Here is a 24,201-nt window from a genome sequence, read left to right on the forward strand (position 1 = left end):
TTTTTGTTGGAGACCGATTGGATGTTTTGCCACAAACAAGGCTGGTTTTGGAACCATTCCCACAACGCGTTGCACAACCTCATGCAAGAGCTCGAATTCGCCGCTGGAAATTCATTGAGAGAGAGGTGAAATAACGAGTGAGAAAAACACCCAAGTCGTTATATATCTACCTAAATCAATAAAATACCCTTTGGAGATTAAAAACTTGTAACACAGATTGGGACAATGGTAGATCCTCACCCTTTAAACTTGGCCAGCTCCAAGCCGCTTATTCCTGCAGCATAAGAAAGAGCATTTCTCCAATTCTGGACTTTTTGGATGCCATATCCCCGTTTCTCTTCGAGTTCGCGCAGGGCTACAGCGTACGGTCCAGATTTATCTTCGTCCGTCCACCGGAGATGAGCAGGCTTGACGTCGAGAAATACAGGAAGAAGGGTAGCCCGGTCGGACTTGTCGGACTCCACCATGAGGAACAGCTCATCGAGGCACCAATTCGATTGGGCATAATTCTGAGTGAAAAGCGCCACATGAACACTCGCGCCTCGAATAGCGTTTTCTAATTGCGAGGTAATGTTCTGTCCAACCTGCATTTCCGACTTGTCGAGGAAGGCTCGCACTCCACGATCAGCAAGTCTAAGATAGAGAGCGGTGGCGAAGGTGTCCTTGCTATCAGGCCCACGATGGCTGATAAAAACATCGTGGCACTGGGAGTAAGAATTTGACGCAGAGCAGGCCGAGGACGAAGCATCTGCCATTGAAATTGAAATTGAAACCTGGATGGATAAAAATAAAAAGATAAAAGATGATGCGCAGGCACGGAGATAGAGGAGTGAAATCGCGTGGGAGCCGATGGGTTGGGTCTACATAAAATACTTCACAGAGGAAAGAAATGCGCGCATATGATGTGATGTAGATGTCGCCAAGATGCATGTGATGTGATGTTGATGTCCCTCTGCGTTCTGTGTTTCTGCTGTTTACCTATTTTTTCTCCGAGGAAAGGTGTTGCGGTGTTTAAAGAGGCTACCATTTAATTTTATCTGGATTCGGAAATGAATTTAGTACCATTAATTTTTTTATAGTATTTAAAATTTTGAAGTAAAATAACTGTAACTCGTTTTTCCATTAGTTTTTGAGTAAAATGGACTCTCCTAAACTCTGGCAAGAGAAAATACTTCAACAACGTTGATTTCTGTTTATAATGAACACTAATATATGTGAATTGATAACACTAATATATGTGAATTGATGAGAAAACTGCTCCAAAGAACTAGAAGAATCTACCATTTGAATTGGAATTTAGATACATAGAAATAACAAAATATGATAGATGTGCAAGTATCAACACAGAAGGGTGAAATTGCAAGGGAGAGGAATAAAATGTTTGTTTCCGTATCATCCAAACGGAAGCTCTACACATTTGAAGAAGATGCATGTTGGATGTCAATATCACTTTGTATGAGTATCTTGCATCATGCCATAATTGTGATTTGTGGAGATGCATATCTAGGTGTCAATATCACTTTACATGAGTATCTTTCATCATGCCATAATTGTGATTTGCGTTAGCTTTTTCTCCTTTAGGATACTAAATACCATTTTTATCTTGTATAATTTTTTGAGTCACATAGGCTCTTTCCATGATGGCGGAAAGAAAACTCGGAGAGGGTTAAAATGTGATGAGAAAGACCGGGCAAGAAAATTTGGTGCAATAATAGTTTAATGACTTTAGACAATTATATGATTAGTATTATTATTATTTAATTTTAAGGTTACAATTAAGTTAGACACCAAATTGGTGTATAAGATCCTATGTACAAATTGGTGTACAAGGTCCTATGTATTTGGTTGTTAAATTCTACAAAAGGATACATACTCCAAGGCATACATATTCTACCCCCTCTGGCTTTGAACCTATGACTTCTTAGGAGGAACCACATGCTCTTAACCATTAAGCCCACTCAAGTCGTTTAATTGACATTAATATCCATCTATTCATCTTTAAATTCATATATGGTGTTGATCTTAACTTTCTTTAGAAAGAAAGTAACATTGGCCTAAGCATTTTATTTAACTCATATGAAATTTTCCAAGGCCAAGTTAGGTAGTTGCAGACTAAATATGGTTATCAATCCAACTCAAACTACCCTTTGGTCCCAAGGTTGGTTGTTGGTGCAGGCATTAGGGTTGAATGGTTAGATGAGTTAAGGATGGGAGTACTTTATAACTAAATTCAAAAGAGCCCATTTAAGGTTGAGTGGTGATCTCAAAGATTTAGCATGGGAAACGAATAAGACTATGAGTGATTCAATTGTGAAGCTCAACTAGTATCTCTACAATCCCTCATTTATGCTAAGATCAAGTGGTGGTGGTCAAAATTATGGAAGGTTAAGGCTCCACCTGAGAGTATATGACTCATGTGGATGATTATGAAAAATAGGGTATTGACTTGGGAATTTCTTGAAAAGAGGAACAAGAGTGTCCTTGGAAGGTGTTCATTGTGTGAAACAAAAGAGGAGACTACCTTCACATTTTCTTGTCTTGCCCATTCTCGATGTAGGTTTGGAAGTATTTGAAGACTTCATTAGATTTTCAATATTCGTGGCATAAAGGGACTATGGATATTAACTTCCAAGGGTGGTTTATAAGAAGAGAGATCAATTATTTTAGGATAATTCCTTTCTTGGTCACTTGGGGAATATGTTTTGCCCACAACTCCATGTCATTTGAAGACAAACCAATCCAATATATTAAAATATTTTCCTGAGTATTGGTTATGTTATCAATTTTTAAACTTAAGGTGAGTATAAATAAGCATAGGGTTATATGGGAACACTTTCGGTGGATAGGTCGTATGCATGGAGCTTCTTCAATGGGGTTTGTCAATGACCAAGGAAGAAAGTAGTTTTGGTTTTGTTATATTTCTATCATAACTCGTTTCTTCTCTTCACCACAAAGGCTTATCTAAAAAAAGAACAGCTAATGTTGGGGAATTCAAGGTATTATTTTTCCTATGGAATATGCACTTAACATAGGAATTGCTAGGCTTCATTTTTTGGGATTCAACTCTCACTAAAATTGATGTAGGATCAACCTTATGTCCATAATACTGGTTTATCCCCATTTTCTAAAATATTTGAACGAGATTTCAAGGTACTTTCAGAGGGTATATTTCAATTATGCCTATAGGGAGCTCAATGTTCAGGATGACACCCTTTTCCAAAGATGGTTTATAGTTGATAAAAAATAAAAGCATTGAACATGAATATATTCACACTATAAATTAGAATAATTTTCTAAAATTTTCTAGAGACATTACCATGAACAAACAGTAACTTCAAGATACACGATTTGGAATTTTATTAAATTATTTTCGTCGTACCAACAAAAAACATATGCAGTTGTCATGTGTTAAATGCAAAAAAAAATGTCCATGTGGTAGCTATGGAAGATTTAATTCCACCAAACTTCCATGAACCTGTGTGTTGCACTTGTGATGAATGTATCTAAATTTCATGTGTTCGATGAAAAAGAATATCATGTGGCAAATTTATCTAGATAGGTTTCACCGCTAAGCAATCATCACAATATCTACAAAAAAGATGATGGTTTAACTCTGAAGTAAAAACTTGCAGAAGTAAGGAAACTTCTGACACTTTGCCCTACATCGTCTTTCTAAGTTATGACAATCAGTGGGAAAAATCCATGTAGATACCATTAAGCCTTGAGATGCTGAGGGGGGCATTTCAACAAAACCTTGATAATTTTTTTTCTATTAGATACTCAATGGTGATAGGGTTCATCAATGTCTTACAAGTTGATTAAAAAAATTGATGTTGTCTAATGAAAGATATGCTTATGAGCACTGGACACAGGGCACCTGACTGGTTTTGAGGTACATGCATTTGTGATACAAGTCCTATGTATACCATCTTATATATCAGTTACACCACAATTTTTTTTCTTTTCTGGCATATGGAGCTGCCCTCAATGTGTTAATCCCCTTGTTACACTAAAAAATGTCACCTTGACTACTTACAGTTAGTATGGCTCAAATCAACAGTCATGCTACCCTCTTAGGCAAGTCTTATGCCTCTGTTATCCATCTCAAACTCAAAGAAGAGAGAAAGTCTTGTAAAAACTATGTTTATCTCTGGGGTCGCAGGTTCTCTCTAGCCTTACCTGCGGGGACGCAGGCCATGTTCACAAAACCTGCGTCCATGGACGCTCTGTATGTTAAAGGACAGGTGCGTCCTCCTGTAAAAGGCAAAATGCGCAAGTTTTATCTTGAGAAAGTTACTTGTGGTTACTTCTAGAACATTCTAGAGGTCGGTTTGATGAAATGGATGCGCCTCCAGTTGGTTCATGTATCTCTATTAAGAGGGGACTTATCCCATCAATAAGGGAGCTATCCCACCCATAGAGGGGATGATCCCATTGATAGTGGACCTGAATAACCTCTTTACAGCACTATAAAAAAGGCATTGAGCCAGAAGGAGGAGAGGTTGGAGCTATACATTTTCTTTGGGTAAATGCTGCAGGATTTAGGTCTTCCATTAGAACCTTTGTGAGGAGAGATTGTCTTTACATGATTCTACTTGGAAGTGGGTGAGCTTTGTCAAAGTAGAGGAAAACACTTGATGGACCCTGGGAGGAACTTGCACAACACCAAGGCCAGGTTGTAAGAGTTTCTTTGTTTCGTTATTAATACAAACTGGTTTATTTTTCTCAATAGCTTGTGTTAATGAGTTATTTCATGTGTTCCTTGGTCTGCATGTTGAATGTATGTTTTATTATATGAAATACAGGTGCTTGGTAATTGTTTGATTGTTTGTGGTTGCAGGAATTGACTTGAAGGAGGAGCTCATCCGGATCGTCAAGAACGGACTACAACAACAGCGTTTTGGAATAAGGTAAGCCTAAACACTTGTACTTTTCATGTTGTAAAAGGTATATTTAGAGAAAGATCACTCCATTTTGTCTTGTTTGTCGCTAGAGAGTGTAAACTCCTAGGGAGGTCAGTTGTGTCAGCCCAAATGACTTTTTCCGCCACGACAAATTGGCGACTCCACTGGGGAATCCATTAATGAATAAGTCTTTTCCTTTATATGAACTTTGCTTTGTGAAAATCATTTTTATTTTCTGGTTTTTGACTGTGAGAATAGTATTTGGGTGTTAGCTGTAGATTTAGTTGGCTTTATTGTTTTTCTTCCTTTTTCCAGAAGGACGCAGTCTCTGTGTGCTGCACAGTGCGTCTTGGGACGCATTTTTGTTGACTGCACAGTGCGGGGCCGCACCTGTGACAACGGGTGGCCTGCGTCTTCCTGTAAAAGTTAAGAAAATTCCATTTTGCTTTAAATTGCTTTTAGATTTTGTTTTTCCTTAGTATTTTCTGCCCAGATCCTTTAGTACCCTGTCAAGAATTCTCACCTGAACTGGTTTTGTGAGCTTTGAGTGTTTTAGTGGATTTCAACGAAGTTTAGACCTAGGGTTTGATTTTTGAATAGGTTCTGTAGTGACTTTGAGCTTAGAAAGTTGTCCAGCCTTAGATATCTCTGGTTAGTCAACCTTCTTAGAAGTCGGGCCTGTCGTAAAGTCTCCTTGTTTGAGCAACTTGCCATTTGAGTTGTTTTGGGTCAAATTTCGCATTGCTTGTTTTTAAAGTATTGATTTCCATTTTCAAAAAGAACAAAAAGATTAGAATTTTGTTTTGGCTAGTTTTTGGTTCTGCAATAAGCTAGTCCTTGATTCGCTTGTGATCAAGTAAAACGCCTTAGAATAATCATTGTTGGTTTTGACCTTGTTAGAATTGCTTAGAATAAATTTATTTTTAGTTTGCTTATGAGTGGATTTTCATAGATTTTGATAGTTGTCTAAGATTGATTTTTGGTTATATTAGTTTTATTTGCTTTATTAAAAGAAAAATACAAAAATATCTTCTTTAAAAGTCTTGTTTCAAGTAGCTTTTTGTTTTTCAAAGAAGAAAAGAGTTTTTTTCGTGCATGTAAAGAGAAGTTATGTTTTTATGCTTGGAAAAGAAAATCGAATTGTTTCTTTGATTGTCTTCAATTAAGAAGTTGCTTTTATAAAGATTGCATTCTCTCAACTTTTTAGTTAAAACAATTCATCGAAAAAGCAAAGTAGTGGATAAATCATCCTAGGTGCATTTTGTAGTGGTTTCGAGTCGAGTCAACACACCACTAGTTTCACTTCCATCACCTTTTGACTTAAAGACAACCTTAAAAGTAACGCTTAAATTAAAATGATCTAGTAACTTTTATTTTCTAGGGCTCTGAAGCACCAACATAGCTTAGGCTAGGGTCTTGGAGTAGGTGAGTACTTAACTCTCCAAGACTACAAAACCAAACAGTTAGTCTATCTTGAGTAGAACAAATCCAATTGTTTCAGTTACATTCTGGGAAAGCTCCTCTTAAAGGAGAAGCACGAGCTCGTGTCCGAACCAGTGAGGGGATCATTCCTCCCTCGTTGGGAACGACGCCAGGCAGTACGTATTAAAAACGGTAAACCTCGGATTAACCATTGTCGAGGAGCCAGGGGTCACTTATCGGTAAACCTTGGATTACTGTCAAGGAGCCGGTAAGGGGATTGGAGCTTGTTACTCTCTGCCCTTGCGTGCTGTCGGAGTTTAGACTGTTCCCCCAGGTGTAATTGTTGTGATTGGTAACCTTAGTGGCCATAATATCTAGGATTCTACCCAAGGTGACGGTGGAGGGAAGGTCCCACTGTACCTGGAGCAGACGTCGGCTATACTCACTTGGATTTTCTGGGGGGTACGCTTCACTTCGAGACGGTTAAAGTGGAGGCTTGGTCCAGTCTATTCATTAAGCAGGTTGTCGGCGTAACTGTTCCACCCGCCATTTCTGTACTGAATCCTGCGAGGTTGGGCCTAATCACCAACTAGCGCTTTTGGTCCGGAAGATACTGTTTGTGTGTGCTTTGACACTCTAGATTATTTAGGCGTGTGCTTCAAATTTGTTTGGTTCTTTAGAAGACTTAGGTGGTTTGATTTGAAATTTTTACTTTGTTTTCGTGTGTTGTAGTTAAAATCTTAATTGTGGCGGAATTACCGAGACGGTCCCGTCGCATTGCGGGCCAGTCTCCTGAAGTTGTTTCTGTGGCCGAATTGTTGAGAAGATCCCGTGAACTCGGGGTTCACCTCCTCGAGACGACCCAGGGTATTAGAAGGTTTAAAGGTCCTTGTAACTCCTAGTGGCAGTAAGTAGGTTCACCTGAAGAAGGAGAATTTCCTTGGTAGTCCATCCAGATTACCAAAGTTTAGAAACAGGTTACAATCCCGAAGCTGTTACAGTTTCCGAGCTTGCTGGTAGTTTTTCATCTGCCAGTGAAACAGGCGAAGAACCTGAAATTTCCGAACCTGTTACTCCAACTCCTAGTGTTCCTGATTCACCAAGAATAGAAAGAATTATCACCGAAAATCTTCCTGTTGGGTTAATTGCTATAGAAGAACTTGTTCCAGAGGAAGAAATAGGCGTTTCTGATTCTGAAGATCTAATTACCCTTGATTTAAGGGAGCGTGAATCCATCTTTTACAGTCCTCCTAGAAGTGAACCTTGGTACCTTGCTTTAACCAATTTTTTAGACAACTCAGTAGGTTTTTCTACACCTCGTACTCCTTTTCCACCCGGAGGAATTCATAATCCTGTAAATATGTCTGGTCCGTCATCTGTGTTTACGCAAAGTCCTGAATCATTTTTACATGGTGGTCCTTCTGTTCCTACTGGGTATCAATCACTTTCTGGTACCTTTTCGGGAGCATCTCCTCACCCATTGATCATGGGTTATTAGTTGGAAACAGTGGTAATGTACCATTGAGTGTAGGTGAAGTTTATATGATGTCAGGTTCAACTCCCGTTAACCAACCTCAAGGTGGCCAATTACCGCCTGGGGGGCAACCTTCGTTAATGCCTGGGGGGCAACCTCAAGGTACTTCATTCGTGTCTGGGGGGCAACCTCAAGGTATCAACCCCAAGCCTCAATATGTACCCCAAAGTCAACCTCAGTATCAATATCAACCTCAAGGATGGCAACCTCAAGGATGGCAACCTCAAGGGTATCAACCCCAAGAGTATCAACCTCAAGGATACCAACCTCAAGGTCAAGGTCAACCCCAGTATTCGTATTTACCTCAAGGTTATCAACCTACGGGTCAATACCCTGGTCAAGTTATCAACCACCTCAAGGGCAATCATATGGGACTGCACCTTACAGTTATCAACCCTATCCTCAATACGGCTATGGATCTCAGTATCCTCAACCTGTTACGAGTCAGTACCCTGGATTGTTAACATGGGATCCTTCACAGGGTCAACAGATGTTGCAGCCAAGTATACAGTCGGCACCTCAAGCAGGACAACCTGCAGTTCCTGGTCCATCCCAGCAACCGCAACCTGTCCAGTCAAGTGTTCAGACCCCTGTAACTTCGGTAGTTACTCAGCCGCCAATTGCACCTAGTACTCCACCTCACACGGCTGCAGCAACTACCGCTACATCTACCATGCTTACTTCTGGAGTATCGGCAGCTCCAGTTTCTACTGTCCCTGTAACCACTCCTCAGACATCTGTACCGTTGTCTGGATCTACAGTCCAAACCACAGTCCAGATGCCTGTAGGACCGCCTGGTACAAGTACGGTTGTTACTACTCAACCTCAATTTGTTCAACCTCCGTACCAGGGACCGTATCAACCTGGGCAAGCTGCCCAACAACCGGCTTACCAGTATCAACCGTATCCTGGGTACACTTATCAACAACCTCAACAACCCCAGTACGGTCCGGTTAATCCTGGTTTTCCAGGAGGATATAATATCCCAAATGCGATTCCTGTTCCTAGTTATCCTGGATATCCTCCTCCTGGGGCTGGTATTGTGACTCAGAATTTTAGAGATCCTAACCGGCAGTTACCATTTATTGCAACTTTAGATTTACCCGACTTGACGCGCCTAACAACGATCCAATTCAATATCCCGTTCTGGCCGCCAATGCCAAATAAGTTGCCCAGCGATATACCCAAGTTCGAAGGTAAGTCTGGAGAGGATCCATCCAATCACGTGATGACTTACCACCTCTGGTGTGCATCAAATTCCATCTCAGATGATTCCATCGCTTACGTCTTTTCCAGCGTACACTCATTGGTCTCGCAGCCAAGTGGTACATTGAGTTGCCACGGGCCTCTTTTTACAACTTTAGCCAGTTAGCTACCTCGTTCTTAACTCATTTTCAGTTACCAGTCAGATACGATAATGGTACAGAATTATTAACTTCGCTAAAACAATCGACATCCACGTACATTTCTGATCACATCCATGAGTGGAGACGTCGAAGGAGATTAGTGAAAGTTTTTATCCCGGACCAAATCTTAGCTGAATGGTTTGTAAAATCATTATTACCACGAATTACTGAAGATGTAGCTAAGGCCGGAGTAGTTACTGAGGAGCAAGTCATTGCTCAAGCACAGTACCTTGACTTAGTTTACACTCAGTCGGGTACGTTACACGAGAAAATTCCGGATCTTCCAAGTCAAACCAAATCGCTGCTGCTCCTTCGGGATCTCATGCCGCTGATGGTATGATTGGTATCGTGACTACGAAAGAGCAAGAAGAAGTCTTCCAAGGCTTCAACTACTCCAATTATCACTTTGCCTGATTCTCCGACAGGAGAGTCTTCTCCTGAACTCACCGCCGACATTCACGCCGTAGAGTCATCTACGGCCAAACAAAAAACGGTGGAAAGAAGAAAGGAAAGAAGAAGGCCAAAGCAGACAAGGCTCCAAAGGAGAAAGTAGAAAAATCGGAAACCAATGACGAAAAACGCAAACCTCGTTATCCTTGTCTCATTTGTGAAGAAGATCATTTTACGAGAGACTGCCCTCATCGGGCCGAGGTAGTGAAAATAGTTAAGGTTCTTCCACTCCTGCTGTGTTAAAGAATCCATTTCCAGAGCAGGAAAATAAGATGATAGGTTCTTCTTCGAATGCCAGTGAAGAACCCATTTTGATGATGTCTCATGTCAGGATTGCGACTCGATCGCAAGATTATGGTAGTAAGGCTCCTGTTGATGGTAAAGAAGCAGAATCTTCTCACTCTAACCCATCAACCTCAACTCCTGGTTCCGATCCACTACAGATCGAAAAACCTAACCCAGACTTAGTGATTAAGCCGCCCGCCAAGGGTGTACTTCGAAGGTCTGCTTTCAATCCACATGCGAGAGCAGCCCAGAATTACAACATTGTTGAAGACTTAGCTGTTTCACCTTCAGCAATGTCGGCACTCGAAGTGCTGCAATCATGTCCAGCACAACGAAAATTGCTTTTGTCGGCTATTGGAGCTGTCGATGTTCAGGACCCGAACCTAATGATCTTTGATCTAGAAAATAGTACACCGCGTCTCCCCCATCAAATGGCTTTCCAAATCCCAGTGATAGTCAAAAACAGGCCTATTCATCGGACTGTGATTGATGAGGGAGCTTCTACGTGTATTATGTCGATTCAATGTTGGAGATCGCTTGGTTCTTTTTGAACCAATCCCCCACCATCCTTAAGGCCTTTGATGGCCGTGGGTTCCGTCCGTTTGGTATTCTACAAGAATTGCCTATAGGGGTCGAAGGTAAAACCGTTAGTCTGGATGTGGAAGTGGTTGATGCCCCTCTAGACTACAACCTTCTTTTGGGTCGAAGTTGGTCATATGCTATGACAGCGGTCGTTTCATCGGTCTTCAGAGTCATTAAATTTCCACATAACGGTAAGATCGTGACTATTGATCAGCTGACATACTTTTCATCCGACCCATCCTCTTCAGAAACTATCCAACATGTTGGTAAAACGACAATCCCTTATAAGGACATTGGTGTAGGTTTAGTTAAGGATTCCGGTTTACTGGGAACTTTTCCTCTCCCTCCACTCAATGTAGATCCTTCATTTGCAACGATTCATATGATCACGTCAGAAAACATTATTCATGATGATCCTTGGTATGTTCCCTCTGACTCTGAGCTAGATTCACTCGGTGATGTTATGCCGTTGAGTCCGTATGAAATTGCTTATGAAGCTCTTATGTCTTTTACTGATTTTCATTCAACCGAACCCGACCAAATGAATGTGGTCAGTGAAGAGTCACTTTTCACCTCACCTTTAGAACGGATAACGTTTCCCGAAGAAGTGTCATCTGACGAACGACTTCGCGAAATCCTAAGTGTAGATGATCTACCATGGGAAGATCTCCATCACAGATCTTCGTTTTTACCTAAGGGTGATGCATTTGAAAATGATTTTTCATCTATCTTTACCGCTGAATATGTCAAAGACGCTCAGGATCCAACGAAACATTCTGATTCAGAGCTGAATTTAGGGAATATTTCTCGTACTGTTCCCATTGATATATCAGTGAAGCCCGGAATGAGGAGAACATTCATATAGGTGCCGCATGTACTGAAGAAGAAATCCAAACTTACAAGGCCCTATTCCAAGAATTCCGCGACGTGTTTGCCTGGTCCTACGAGGAAATGCCAGGAATCGATCCTGCCATTGTTGTTCATGAAATCAAAACCTACCCGGATGCTAAACCCATTCGGCAACGGTTGCGTCAGATTCACCCTCGAAAAGCAGCTGCAATCAAAGCAGAAGTCGAAAAGCTGTTGAAAGCAGGTTTCATTTATCCGATCCCGTTAACGGATTGGGTATCGAATATTGTTCCCGTCAATAAAAAACAAGGAACAATAAGAATCTGTATCGATTATAGGGATATCAATCGAGCTTGTCCAAAAGACAACTATCCTACGCCTTATATCGATCAAATAATTGATGATTGTGCCGGAAGTGAGATGTTTTCCTTCATGGATGGTTTCTCAGGTTATAATCAAATCAATATTCTACCTGCCGATCAACCAAAAACGGCATTCATTTGTCCATGGGGGACATTTGCTTATTGCAAATTACCTTTTGGCCTTAAGAATGCCGGCGCTACTTTTCAACGGGCCATGTCTTATGCATTTCATGACATCAAGCACATTGTGCAACCCTATCTCGATGATTTGCCTGCTCATTCTTTACATCGAGCTGATCACCTTGTCCATTTACGAGCAATCTTTATGAGGTGTAGGCATTATCGAATTCGGTTGAATCCCCACAAGTGTGTTTTCTGTATAGAAACAGGTCGATTGCTGGGATTTGTTGTTTCCAAAACCGGCATTCGCGTCGATCCCTCGAAAGTCGAGGCTATCATCCAATTGCCTCCTCCTTCGAGTTTGCGCCAACTCCAAAGTTTGCAAGGGAAAGCGAACTTTTTACGCCGATTCATCCCTAACTACGCCGAGGTCACTAAAGGTTTTACACGGTTGTTGAAACAGAACGTACAATTCTTTTGGGACGAGATTGCCCAACAATCTTTTGATGCATTGAAACACGCGTTGACCCATGCACCGTTATTGCATCCTCCCAACTACAACCAGGACTACTTCTTATACCTCGCAGCTTCGCATTCCACCATTGGAATGGTGTTAGTTCAAGAAGATGAATTCAAGGCAGAGCATGTGATATATTATCTTAGCAGAACCTTAAATCCAACTGAGTTAAAATATTCACATGTGGAGAAATTGGCCCTGGCAGCCGTTCAAGCTGTCCAGCGTTTCCGTCACTACATTCTTCTCCGCAAAACTACTGTTATTTCGGATTGCAACCCTATGATTTATATTTGACAAAACAACTGCTAGGGGGCAAGTACTCTAAATGGATTGTCATCCTGCAAGAGTTCGACTTGGAGTTTGAGAAGTCCAAGTCTAAGAAATCTTTAGTCTTTGCGGAATTGATGTGTGATTTCCCGAGTGCTGACACAGAGACTGTGGCAGAGGAGTCCATTGCGGACGAATCTTTGTTTCTTATTAGCACTGTAGATCCGTGGTATGGGGATATAATCATCTATCTCCAAACCCAAACCTTTCGGCCTGAAGCTTCCAAGGAAGACCGTCGAAAAATTCGGTTTCAATCCCAGCAATACAGAATTATTGGAGATACACTTTATCGCCTGGGGGCAGACTTAGTTTTTCGACGTTGTTTAACTCACGAAGAGGCTGAGAGAGTTTTGAATGATTGTCACTCTGGAGCATGTGGCGGTCATATGTCTGGGTATGCCACAGCTCAGAAGGTGTTGCGCGCTGGCTATTTCTGGCCGTCTATGTTTAAAGATTGTATCCTTGCCGTCAGAAAATGCCACAACTGTCAAGTGTTTGATCGCAAGATGCGCGCTCCACCTGCTCCTCTCCACCCTATAATTGCCGCTGGTCCATTCGCCAAATGGGGCATTGACTTTATTACTTGTAACCCTCACTCGGCCGGGGGGCATGCGTATATCATCCTTGCGGTTGATTATTTTACTAAGTGGGCCGAGGCGATGCCTACATTCGACGCAAGCGGCAAGACAGCTGCACTTTTCGTATTCAATCATATCATAACTAGGTTTGGTGTCCCACAAGCAATCATTACTGACCATGGGAGCCATTTTCGAAACGTCATGATGACTGAGCTTACAAGCCAGCTTGGTTTGCGCCACGATAGCTCTACACCTTATTATCCGCAAGCCAACGGTTTGGTTGAGTCAATCAACAAAGTTCTAGTCGTCATGATTCGACGGATCATTGGTATCCATCGAACGAATTGGCATAACATGTTATTTTCGGCGCTATGGGCATATCGAACTTCAGTGAAAAATTCAACAGGTTTCACCCCTTTCAGCTAGTTTATGGCTTAGAAGCTGTGTTACCTATTGAATGCGAAATCCCATCACTTCAAATGGCTGTCGAATTACTTCCAGCTACTTCCGAAGAGGAGAAACGGTTGTTATACTTGGCTAAATTAGATGAGACTCGACGTGACGCTACTTTAGCTATCGAGACTCACGCAAAACGAATGAAAGCTCAGTACGATAAAAATGTAACTCCTCGAAGTTTTTCGGAAGGAGACCTAGTACTATTATATGATCAAGCTAACGATAAGCTAGGTGCTGGAAAATTCGTTCCCATGTGGCATGGGCCCTACATTGTAAAGCGAAAGCTAGCAAAAGGGGCTTATGAGTTAGTTGATTTTGATGGGGACTCTTTGGGCAAACCCAGAAATGGACTTTACCTAAAGAGGTATTATGCTTAAAATGATGGATGGAGAAATTTTTAGATAGGTTAGATTTCCTTTCTAGCTAGCAAGTGTGTTAGTTTAGTCAGTGTGCTTAGTTTAGCGAGTGTGGTTTTCGTCATTATTCTGGCTTATCTTGGTTTTACTCTTGATATTGTAGATGTCGACGCCTCTCCAAACATACATTGGATTTGCTGATGGTGCTTGTCGTAGTACACGGAATATCTCTTCCGCAGCTTGGGTTATCTATTCGCCCTCTGACGAGTTAGTTTCTATGCATGGGGTAAGCCTCGGTCAAACAACGAATAACATTGCAGAATACAGTGCAGTGGTTGAATTATTATCCGAATCTATTTCATTTGGAATTCGACGTTTGATTGTGAGGTTAGATTCTGAACTTGTTGTATTACAGCTTAATAGAGTTTATGCCATTAGAAATCCTGTGTTGTTAAGGTTGTTTTTGAGAGTGCGTCTCTTGGAACGTGAATTTGATTACATTGAATATCAACATATTCCAAGGTCCCTGAATACATTAGCAGATGCAATTGCTTCTCGAGTGTTGGACAGACATTTATAATAATCATGCAAGTAAATTTAAAGACATTTCATCATACATGTTAAACAAGATAAGCCGGTAATAGTGATATATAGATATAAATAGAAGTTGTCAAAAATATATACATCGTCTTCGATCATAGGTTTAAACACACCTTATGATCGGCAAAATGATAGTACAAAAAGTCAAAAATGTCACATGTGACTACAAAAGTGACTAGTCAATCACTGGTGGTGCTCTCTATACGACACCACTGCGCGGGCTACCTTGCGCAGAAATCTCCTAAACGGTCCAGGGACCGCGACTACAAAACGCTGAAGCCTGATAGGAATGTCGTCCATAGTAGTCTCAGGTATGTCTACCGTGAGACGATCTAGGTCATGCTCCAACTCAGCTAGTACGTCTGCAGCCGCGTCCTGTGGGGCCGGTGCCGGTGCAGCTGGATGTCGTCTGTCATAAGGCCGGAGATTGGCTGGACGCTGTGGTCCAACATCTGCATTTTTAAAATTTTTACTGTTAGTTTGAGACGATATATATATAAAAAATAAAAATACATAATTAGAAAACTTGTGAAAATGAAAGTACCTCTGTCATCCCATTGTTCTCCCTGTGGAAGAACCATGTCCGGATCACCTCTGAAATCCATTCCGGCATATGGAAAGTCCTGTATCACAAAAAGCTGGCCCTCTAGCCAGTCAAAGTAACTGTCTGAGAATCGAACCACTGTAGCACCCTCGTCAGGATGCCGGGCCATCACCGCAACCCATCGAACCAGCTTTGGCTCCCGAGGACCCAAGTCATCAACAGTGAGTTGCTGAGGGATCAGCATAGGAACTCTCTCCAAGGCAAAGCTCACGACTATAGGCCCATATCCAAAAGTCTTTAGTCGTCCGTTCTTTGCCTTGGTCAGTTGGCTCTTCATATGAGCCGACACAGCTTCGCACCAGTTGAAGATGGTGCCTTGGTAACAGTCAACTGCCATCCGCATTTGGGATCCGGAAGCAATGTGCAAGGCGGCCGCGCCACAAATCCTGGTAACCGTAAACGCAATACTTCTAAGTTCCGCCAGAGCGATGTGTTTTATCTCCACGCCCTTTTATGGCGAGTCCCACGTCTGCACCACTCCTCGCGGAGATCATCAAGGGATTGGCCACCCGGCCTGGTCCCCGCAAGGTTGAGTTGCTCACCTCTGTTTGGCAAGCCAGTGAGAAAGTATACATCCGAGGGCTCTATCTCGAGCTGGTGCCCTCCAATGTAAAACATTGATCTTGAACGTTCCATCGCTCAACCAGCCATTCCAAAAATCTTACCTGGCCCCTCATGCCCGGTATGGTCCAATATTTGTACAATCCACATGTTCTTAAGGCATCCAAGAGGGTTGGTGGTTAATCGCAGCTTCATCGTCCTCTACGTGCTCTCTCTCTCTCCAGTCTAACATGTTTAAGCCCTGCACATCAAAGAAACAATTAGAAATTAATTTGACTCATTTTGGTGGTTTTTTGAGAGGTTTTGGGTTTTGAAATGCGCCCTTCTCGGAGGACGCACCCCGGCTTTGTAGCACAGGGCGTCCGGACGCGCAGCTTGCCTGAAGGCGGGCTGCGTCCCCGACCTTTTTCCCGTGTGAGAAAAAGTCGGGGGACGCAGGTCACCCGAAGGGCACCTGCGTCCGTCCGCCGAGGGCGCATTTTAACCAAAACCCCCCCAAAAAATGAAACAGGGACAAAAAACAAGAAACTAAACGGATAGAAATGAAGAGGGGATGTGTAAAATACCTCGGTGAAGCGGCGTTCGATTCCGACGGTCAGATTTTCCGCAGCAACCACGGGAAGTTTCTTGTCAAAAGCTCCTTTTTCAACCTCCAAAGTCAAACGGTAAAAATGACATGGTAAAAGGTCTTTTTATAGGTTTTTTGGGTGAATTAGTTCATTTTTTACCATGAAAAGATGTTTTTCGATGTATTTTTGCCTATTTTAAACAGGTATGAGTAATGTGTTGCTTTTGTGCAGGACAAAGGGATTTCAAGGGAAATTGTAATTTTCACAAATAAAAATATCAGAGTCATCTTTTAAGCCCTTTTCTGACTCCTAAAACATGAAAAGATCGCCGAGTGTTTCTTTTTCACTCGTTAAAACGGAATTAAAAGACGGTCCCCTTTTAGCTCTTTTCTGACCGTAAAATCAGGAAAAGATTGCCGGGTTTTTGTCGTTTCAAACTCGATAAGGAACTAAAACGACGTGTCTTTGATCGCTTTTTACTTTTCAGGTCAACGACACTATTATGAAAGTACTCCTTGGTCGCAAGATCAAGCGGTTCCCCCAGGTATTATTTTATACTTTTTCGGGCTTGAGGGACACAAACTTACGAAAAAGTTCAACGTGGAGTCTCCTTAAGTTTTTCAGACTCTCTAAAATTGAAAAACGCCGAGTTTCTCCTATACTGGGCTCGTTAAACTTTTACAGTAAAGGACCTGTTCAATTACAAACAGGAACGAACCACTCCTTCCTAGGGTTCGAATTTAAACTAGGTTGGACTCGTCCGAAGGATGAGCTTATAACCAAGCATATGTTATCCTCCTCAAGCTTGTTAAAAATAAAGAGGTACTTGCCAGAAATGGTGGGGGAAAAGAGAGAAGAATGAACCTATTTGTCACCTTTTGTCTCAAAGAAACTTTATTACCACTCTTGAACACGACACTTTTCATTCACCTGGGTTGGGAAATCTTTTACCTCACAGTTGACCAAATCACTTTGAAAATCTTTAACCGGGTTCAGGGTTAACTTTGAGTTATTCGTCACCAAACCATCTGTCGTGTCGTTATGTGTTCAAGAGGTCTGCAAGCAAAACTTTCATCTGCAAAATACTTGTCATCCATTTGACCATCCCTGAGTCAGTCCTTACAGCAACATTTCTTCAACTTGAACAATGATTTCGTGTTGCGGGCTTGCCTGCAACGAGTCGCTTTCTATCGACATCGACACATTATCTAGAAAGATGACTTAGGAATCGACAGTACCTTGAAGTCTGCATGCATCAATGGCAGGTTTCTCGCCTTTGACGACAGTTTACATCATTGACTTTCGATCAAAGGATTCCGTGAAGTGTTCGACATCAAAACATCTATTCACATTTCACGGGTTGTGCTTGGTACTTTGAGAACCATTGACATTACTGGTGGTCTCTCTCACGCTTGTTAACAGTTCACATCATCGACTGGTAATCAAGTGGTTTCTAACATGTTCGACATCGAATCATTTAATCACATGTTTAGAATCGTACCAATTCGGGAAGTAGAAGTGAAGACCCTGGATCTAGTTTCTACCATCCAGGCTGCGAGGAGTTTTGTATTCATTATCTATGTAGACTAATCATAAACAGATGGCTGCGTCCATACTGTGTCTACAAAAGTCTATAAAAATGATGTACTGCAAGATCATTCCTGTATCAGAATAGTTAGTCCATTAGTTAAAGTTTTGAATCTGAGTATGGGAATGCCTACCTCAGTGATGATATAATCTTATACATGTATTTTGTGTTGAAAATTGCAGGTTCCAACCAGGGCATCCACAAGTCAATCCTTGAAATGATAAAGCGCTTCACCCTTCCTAGAATTACAAAACCAATCTATTCCAGGCTTCGCACTTTAGGGGGCAATCTGTTACACTAAAAAATGTCACCTTGACTACTTACAGTTAGTATGGCTCAAATCAACAGTCATGCTACCCTCTTAGGCAAGTCTTATGCCTCTGTTATCCATCTCAAACTCAAAGAAGAGAGAAAGTCTTGTAAAAACTATGTTTATCTCTGGGGTCGCAGGTTCTCTCTAGCCTTACCTGCGGGGACGCTGGCCATGTTCACAAAACTTGCGTCCATGGACGCTCTGTATGTTAAGGACAGGTGCGTCCCCTGTAAAAGGCAAAATGCGCAAGTTTTATCTTGAGAAAGTTACTTGTGGTTACTTCTAGAACATTCTAGAGGTCGGTTTGATGAAATGGATGCGCCTCCAGTTGGTTCATGTATCTCTATTAAGAGGGGACTTATCCCATCAATAAGGGAGCTATCCCACCCATAGAGGGGGAATGATCCCATTGATAGTGGACCTGAATAACCTCTTTACAGCACTATAAATAAAGGCATTGAGCCAGAAGGAGGAGAGGTTGGAGCTATACATTTTCTTTGGGTAAATGCTGCAGGATTTAGGACTTCCATTAGAACCTTTGTGAGGAGAGATTGTCTTTACATGATTCTACTTGGAAGTGGGTGAGCTTTGTCAAAGTAGAGGAAAACACTTGATGGACCCTGGGAGGAACTTGCACAACACCAAGGCCAGGTTGTAAGAGTTTCTTTGTTTCGTTATTAATACAAACTGGTTTATTTTTCTCAATAGCTTGTGTTAATGAGTTATTTCATGTGTTCCTTGGTCTGCATGTTGAATATGTTTTATTATATGAAATACAAGTGCTTGGTAATTGTTTGATTGTTTGTGGTTGCAGGAATTGACTTGAAGGAGGAGCATCCGGATCGTCAAGAACGGACTACAACAACAGCGTTTTGGAATAAGGTAAGCCTAAACACTTGTACTTTTATGTTGTAAAAGGTATATTTAGAGAAAGATCATTCCATTTTGTCTTGTTTGTCGCTAGAGAGTGTAAACTCCTAGGGAGGTCAGTTGTGTCAGCCCAAATGACTTTTTCCGCCACGACACCCCTATCTAAGATTGATAAAAAATATAATTTCAAATGGACAAAAAAATGTTGAAATAATGAAGATTCAACTTTTGGGCCTTCAACTAAAAAAAATATCAAAAATATTTAAATGAAGTGGAAGTCAATAATCTTCCTGCATTATTTTCATGAGATTCCCTAAAAGAGTTTGAGAATGTTTTCAAGGCATACCCATGTACATCATTATAAGAATAAACAACTTTAATTGCAAATTGATTCTATGAATTTTCAGAGTAGACAAGGGCTCCAATTTGATCAAAGTGGACAGTTGTGGACATATCCTTGATATCAAGATGTCTAGAGAAAACTTATCCAAAGTTATTTTGTTGAAGCACATAAGGTAGGGAATGCATTTCCTAATGGAGGGCGTACTTTTCTTGAATAAGGTTCCATTTTATGAGGTAGAGTTGTATTTCCTTATGTAGGGTGTGCATTTTCTTGATGTGGTGTGATTTTGTGATGCAAAGCATGTAATTTGTGGGTGAGGACTTGCATTCTTATGGTGAAATGCAACAATCTTTAATTTTTGGCCTACAACCTACTTTGCATCTCATTTGTCTACATCAGTCAAAGATACTCGGTACCCAATTTGATCATAGTTTCTCCCTCCAGATTGTACAATCGCAATGTAAAGACTAATTGTACATCAGAAATACCCACATAATTTATCATTGTTCCAATATGCACTTTTTCCATCACATGGTGTGAATGTTGATCTTTGGAATGATGTCATCATAAGCAAATTCAATGAAAAACATTGAAGAAGAAATTTGAAGGATATGATGGCTTTAAAGTATTGTTAAAAGAAACTTTAAAGAAAATACAAAAGGCTCTTGCTAAGAATGAAGGAGAGGTATTGTGAACTAAAAAAAAATGTCCAAACAATGGAGAGATTCTTGTAATTAACATTTTTGGCTTCCATGTAGATGATATTATTCATGAAAGATAAAATGTTATAGCTATTGAAGTCGCAACAAGATATAAAATGAATTGTTATAGAACATGTTCCTCAGCTAATACACACATATTCAATTTCTATCTAGAATTCTTTAGCAATGTACCTCCTATTTTACAAACACGGTGGAAATGTCTAGAGACCATAGCCCTGATTCCAATATAGAGACCATAGAAATGTGTATCCCTTATAATTGTCTGTGCATGTGTAGTATAACTTAGCCTTATACCCTATAAAGCATTTCTAAGTTATAAATGTAAAAATACACCTTCACACATGTTTTACAACCATACACCAATGTATATGTGAACTTTTTACTAAATTATAGGCATAGTTACTCTAATATACATATTATAACATTTACAACATAACCATAATTTTTTAACTTCTACAATTTCATGTAGGTATACAAACCATAATATCAAAAAAATATTTTGGGTTCATAAAAAAAGGTTTGTTCCTACACCCAAACTTGCTCTTTATAAGTAATATGGATACCTAACACTTACAAGATTCATATATATCACTACAAAGGTTATTTTATGCAAACCCATTAGAGAAATTTTGAGGTCTAAAATGGGTCTCAAAATAAAAATGTACAACCAAAATCAACTTTATAAGAACCAATAGGATTCAAGATGATGATGTCAACCATGGGGGATGATTCATCATTTTTGGAGTAAAAAAGTAAAAGGATTAAAAAATAAAAAACAAAAAATAAAAACTATTTTTTCAATTCGTATTTTCAACTTATCTCCCTATAGTTTTACTCAAATTTCTAGCATGAACACTTGTTGGATGCGTAATTTAATTCCTCATCTAAGGAGTACACATGTTGCATATTTTTGAAGGACCCCGCTATATGAAAAATGAGAAATACATGAAAACATGATTGCAATCACGCTTTTTCATGTATTTCCCATTTTTCATGTAGTTGGTTCTATCGAAAGTATGCAACATGAGTAATCTTTGGATGATGAATTAAATTATGCATCCAATGAGTGCTCAAAATCAAAATTTGAGTAAAACTGTAAGGAGATGAGCTTAAAATACGAATTGAAAAAATAGTTTTTTCTTCTTCTTTTTTTCTGTCTAAAATTTGATGTTGTAACATAATCTTATTTTATTATTTTATTATTATTTTATAATATTCTTTAAGATGCCTATTTTAAACTTGAAAATTTCACTAATGATTATATCATCAATTCAAATATAAGAAACCACTTTATCTTTTTTCTTAAGTTTCACAACCATCAAAATCACATTAAAGAAAAAGGACAAAATAATATTTTCTTATCATCCTTAAAAACAATTCATAAGTTATTAAAATTAAACCTTTATATTTACATGTTTAAAACCTATACCATAATTATATATATTTCATATATATATATAAATAATTTAAGGAAAAAAAGACTTAAACTAATTTTTTACCCATTCAAATAATTGATATATAAGCCACCATTGAGTGGAAATGTAAGATTAATGTAATCATTCCAAGATAAACATTTTTGTCAATATGTCAAGAGTAAACATACACAACAAGCATTAAATGTGATTTATCTAAAGCCATTCTAAATATGTAATGGAATTTTCATCATATCGTCTTCCTCTCGGATAGTCATTGTTTTTAAATAGATCTTTAACAGTGTATATATAATTCTTCAGACTATACGAACATTATTACTTGAAAGTATAATATAAATCATAACATGGTAATAACTCGATTTGATTATATATAATAGATCTTACTGTTAACAAGTTAACATATATTTGGATACAATTATATATATATAAATAAAATCATTAATTATTTTTTAATTAAAAAATTTAAATAAAAATATATTTAAATTTTAAAAGATATATGATAATTTAAATATATTTAATTGCTTTAATGATGCAAACTCTTTCTTGTCTTAATATACAAATCATTATATTAATAATCCAATTTGTCGATTTTTAAAAGTGTTTTAATGATACAAAGTCTTTCTGTTCTTTTAAAAGATCCAACTTGTATTAGGCCTTGGTCAAACGAGTGCCTTCCAACAAAAAGCTTTGTTATATTAATAATACATATTATATATGTGGAAATCGACGGGTGTTTTTAAAGTAGGGGAGATAATATAGTGGTGAATTAAACCCTTAATCTTGTCATTGAAGTTTAAATTGAAAAATAATAAAAAAATAGAAAATAATAAGATTAAATTTAATTTGTTTTTATTTTATATATATATATTAAAATTAATTAAAATAATAATTATTTATATTTATATTTATAATATTTTAAAATTTATTTTTTAAAATTAATTATTTATATATATATATATATATATATAATTTATGTTTATATTTAAATTTAATTATTAATTTATAAAAATACATTTTTTCTCGAGCATGTGCCTAATGCCTCGATCATACGTATGTACGTTTTTTAAATGTTTTAATGATGCAAACTCTTTCTTGTTTTAAGAGCCAAATCAATATATTAATAATCCAATTTGTCTTTTCTAATCATTATATAATTTTTTTAAGTGTTTTAATTAAAAGATCCAAATTGTATTATGCCTTGCTTAAACAAGTGTCTCGCAGCAAATACTTAGTTATATTAATAATATATATATATATATATATATATATATATATATATATATATATATATATAGAAAGACATGGAATAGTTATATTTGTTTTAGATCAAGGGGTGCTTTTAGAGTAAGGGAGATATTATAATGGTGAATTAAACAAGCCCTTGTTATTAAGGGTTATATGTCGTGGGTTATATTGAAAAATAATAAGATTAAATTTAATTTGTTTTTTAATAAAATTATAAATAATTTTTTAAGAAATAATTTGTAATATACATATCATATTAAAATAATAATTATTTATTTTTGTAATCATGGTATTTTATAATTTATTATTTAAATTTAATTAATAAATATATAAGAATATTTCTATATATAGAGATGTGAAATATATATAAATATAAATAATTTACATTTATTTAATCATACAAATTAAAATAATACTAATTTATATTCATAATTATGATATTCCAGAATTTCATATTTAAATTTAATTATTAACATACAAAAATTACAATTTCTTTCTCTAAAGAAAAATGTCAAATGCATGTATTTAACTATATGTATTATTAAGGTTTTAATAACACCAACCTAGATCCATTTTAATTTCAAATCTATCAAGCTTCGAGAGGGATCAAATCTCTTGTCATGAAACCTTTTTTTTGAGTGCAAAACTTGAGGAAATGTTTGCTCCTTGAGAGATTTGATCCCTCTCGATGCTTAATAGATCAGGAGTTAAGATGGATCTTGAAGCTCAATAATAGATTAGGAGTGTATGAAGTTAAGACAGTCTACTTGAAGCTTTGTTGTTAGACCGTAAAACCCAATATGCTCCTCTGTTATATCATAAAACCTAATAAGAATATATACATGTCTTTGCAGGAGTTGAGGATATTACCTATCCCTGATTTAATTTTATTTTTGATGCCATCATTTCATGTCCTAAATAAAACTAAATAACAATTGTATCTAAACTAAGTTGTTATGAACATTTTAGAGATATATTCTAGTGAATTTTCATGAGGAAGTTAAAACCAATGGTTGACAAATTCTGAACTAAGCATATCCAATAAATTTTAATGCAAACAACAAAATATAAACAAAATATAGGACTGCATGCAACTGATTTTATTTTTTTCGTGTTTGCACTTCTCTTCACACTCAAGAGTAAAATTTCGAAAATATAAAATTAAATGAATAACATAAGAAAAATATTATCTTTGAAGGTTATGT

General features: G+C 38.4%; 1 protein-coding gene across 1 annotated transcript; it reads right to left on the minus strand.

Annotated features, from left to right (window-relative positions):
- Nucleotides 1-236: 236 nt before the first annotated feature.
- On the minus strand, nt 237-755 carry LOC149216439 (toll/interleukin-1 receptor-like protein). The gene has a single exon (XM_089389959.1). The coding sequence runs from the start codon at nt 753-755 to the stop codon at nt 237-239; it is 519 nt and encodes a 172-aa protein (XP_089246085.1).
- Between the last annotated feature and the right edge of the window lie 23,446 nt (nt 756-24,201).

Source organism: Pinus tabuliformis, chromosome 1_1 (assembly GCF_031772625.1).
Source record: "Pinus tabuliformis cultivar Carrire ecotype Pingquan chromosome 1_1, CPIR1, whole genome shotgun sequence".
In the NCBI taxonomy this organism is placed as follows: Eukaryota; Viridiplantae; Streptophyta; class Pinopsida; order Pinales; family Pinaceae; genus Pinus; species Pinus tabuliformis.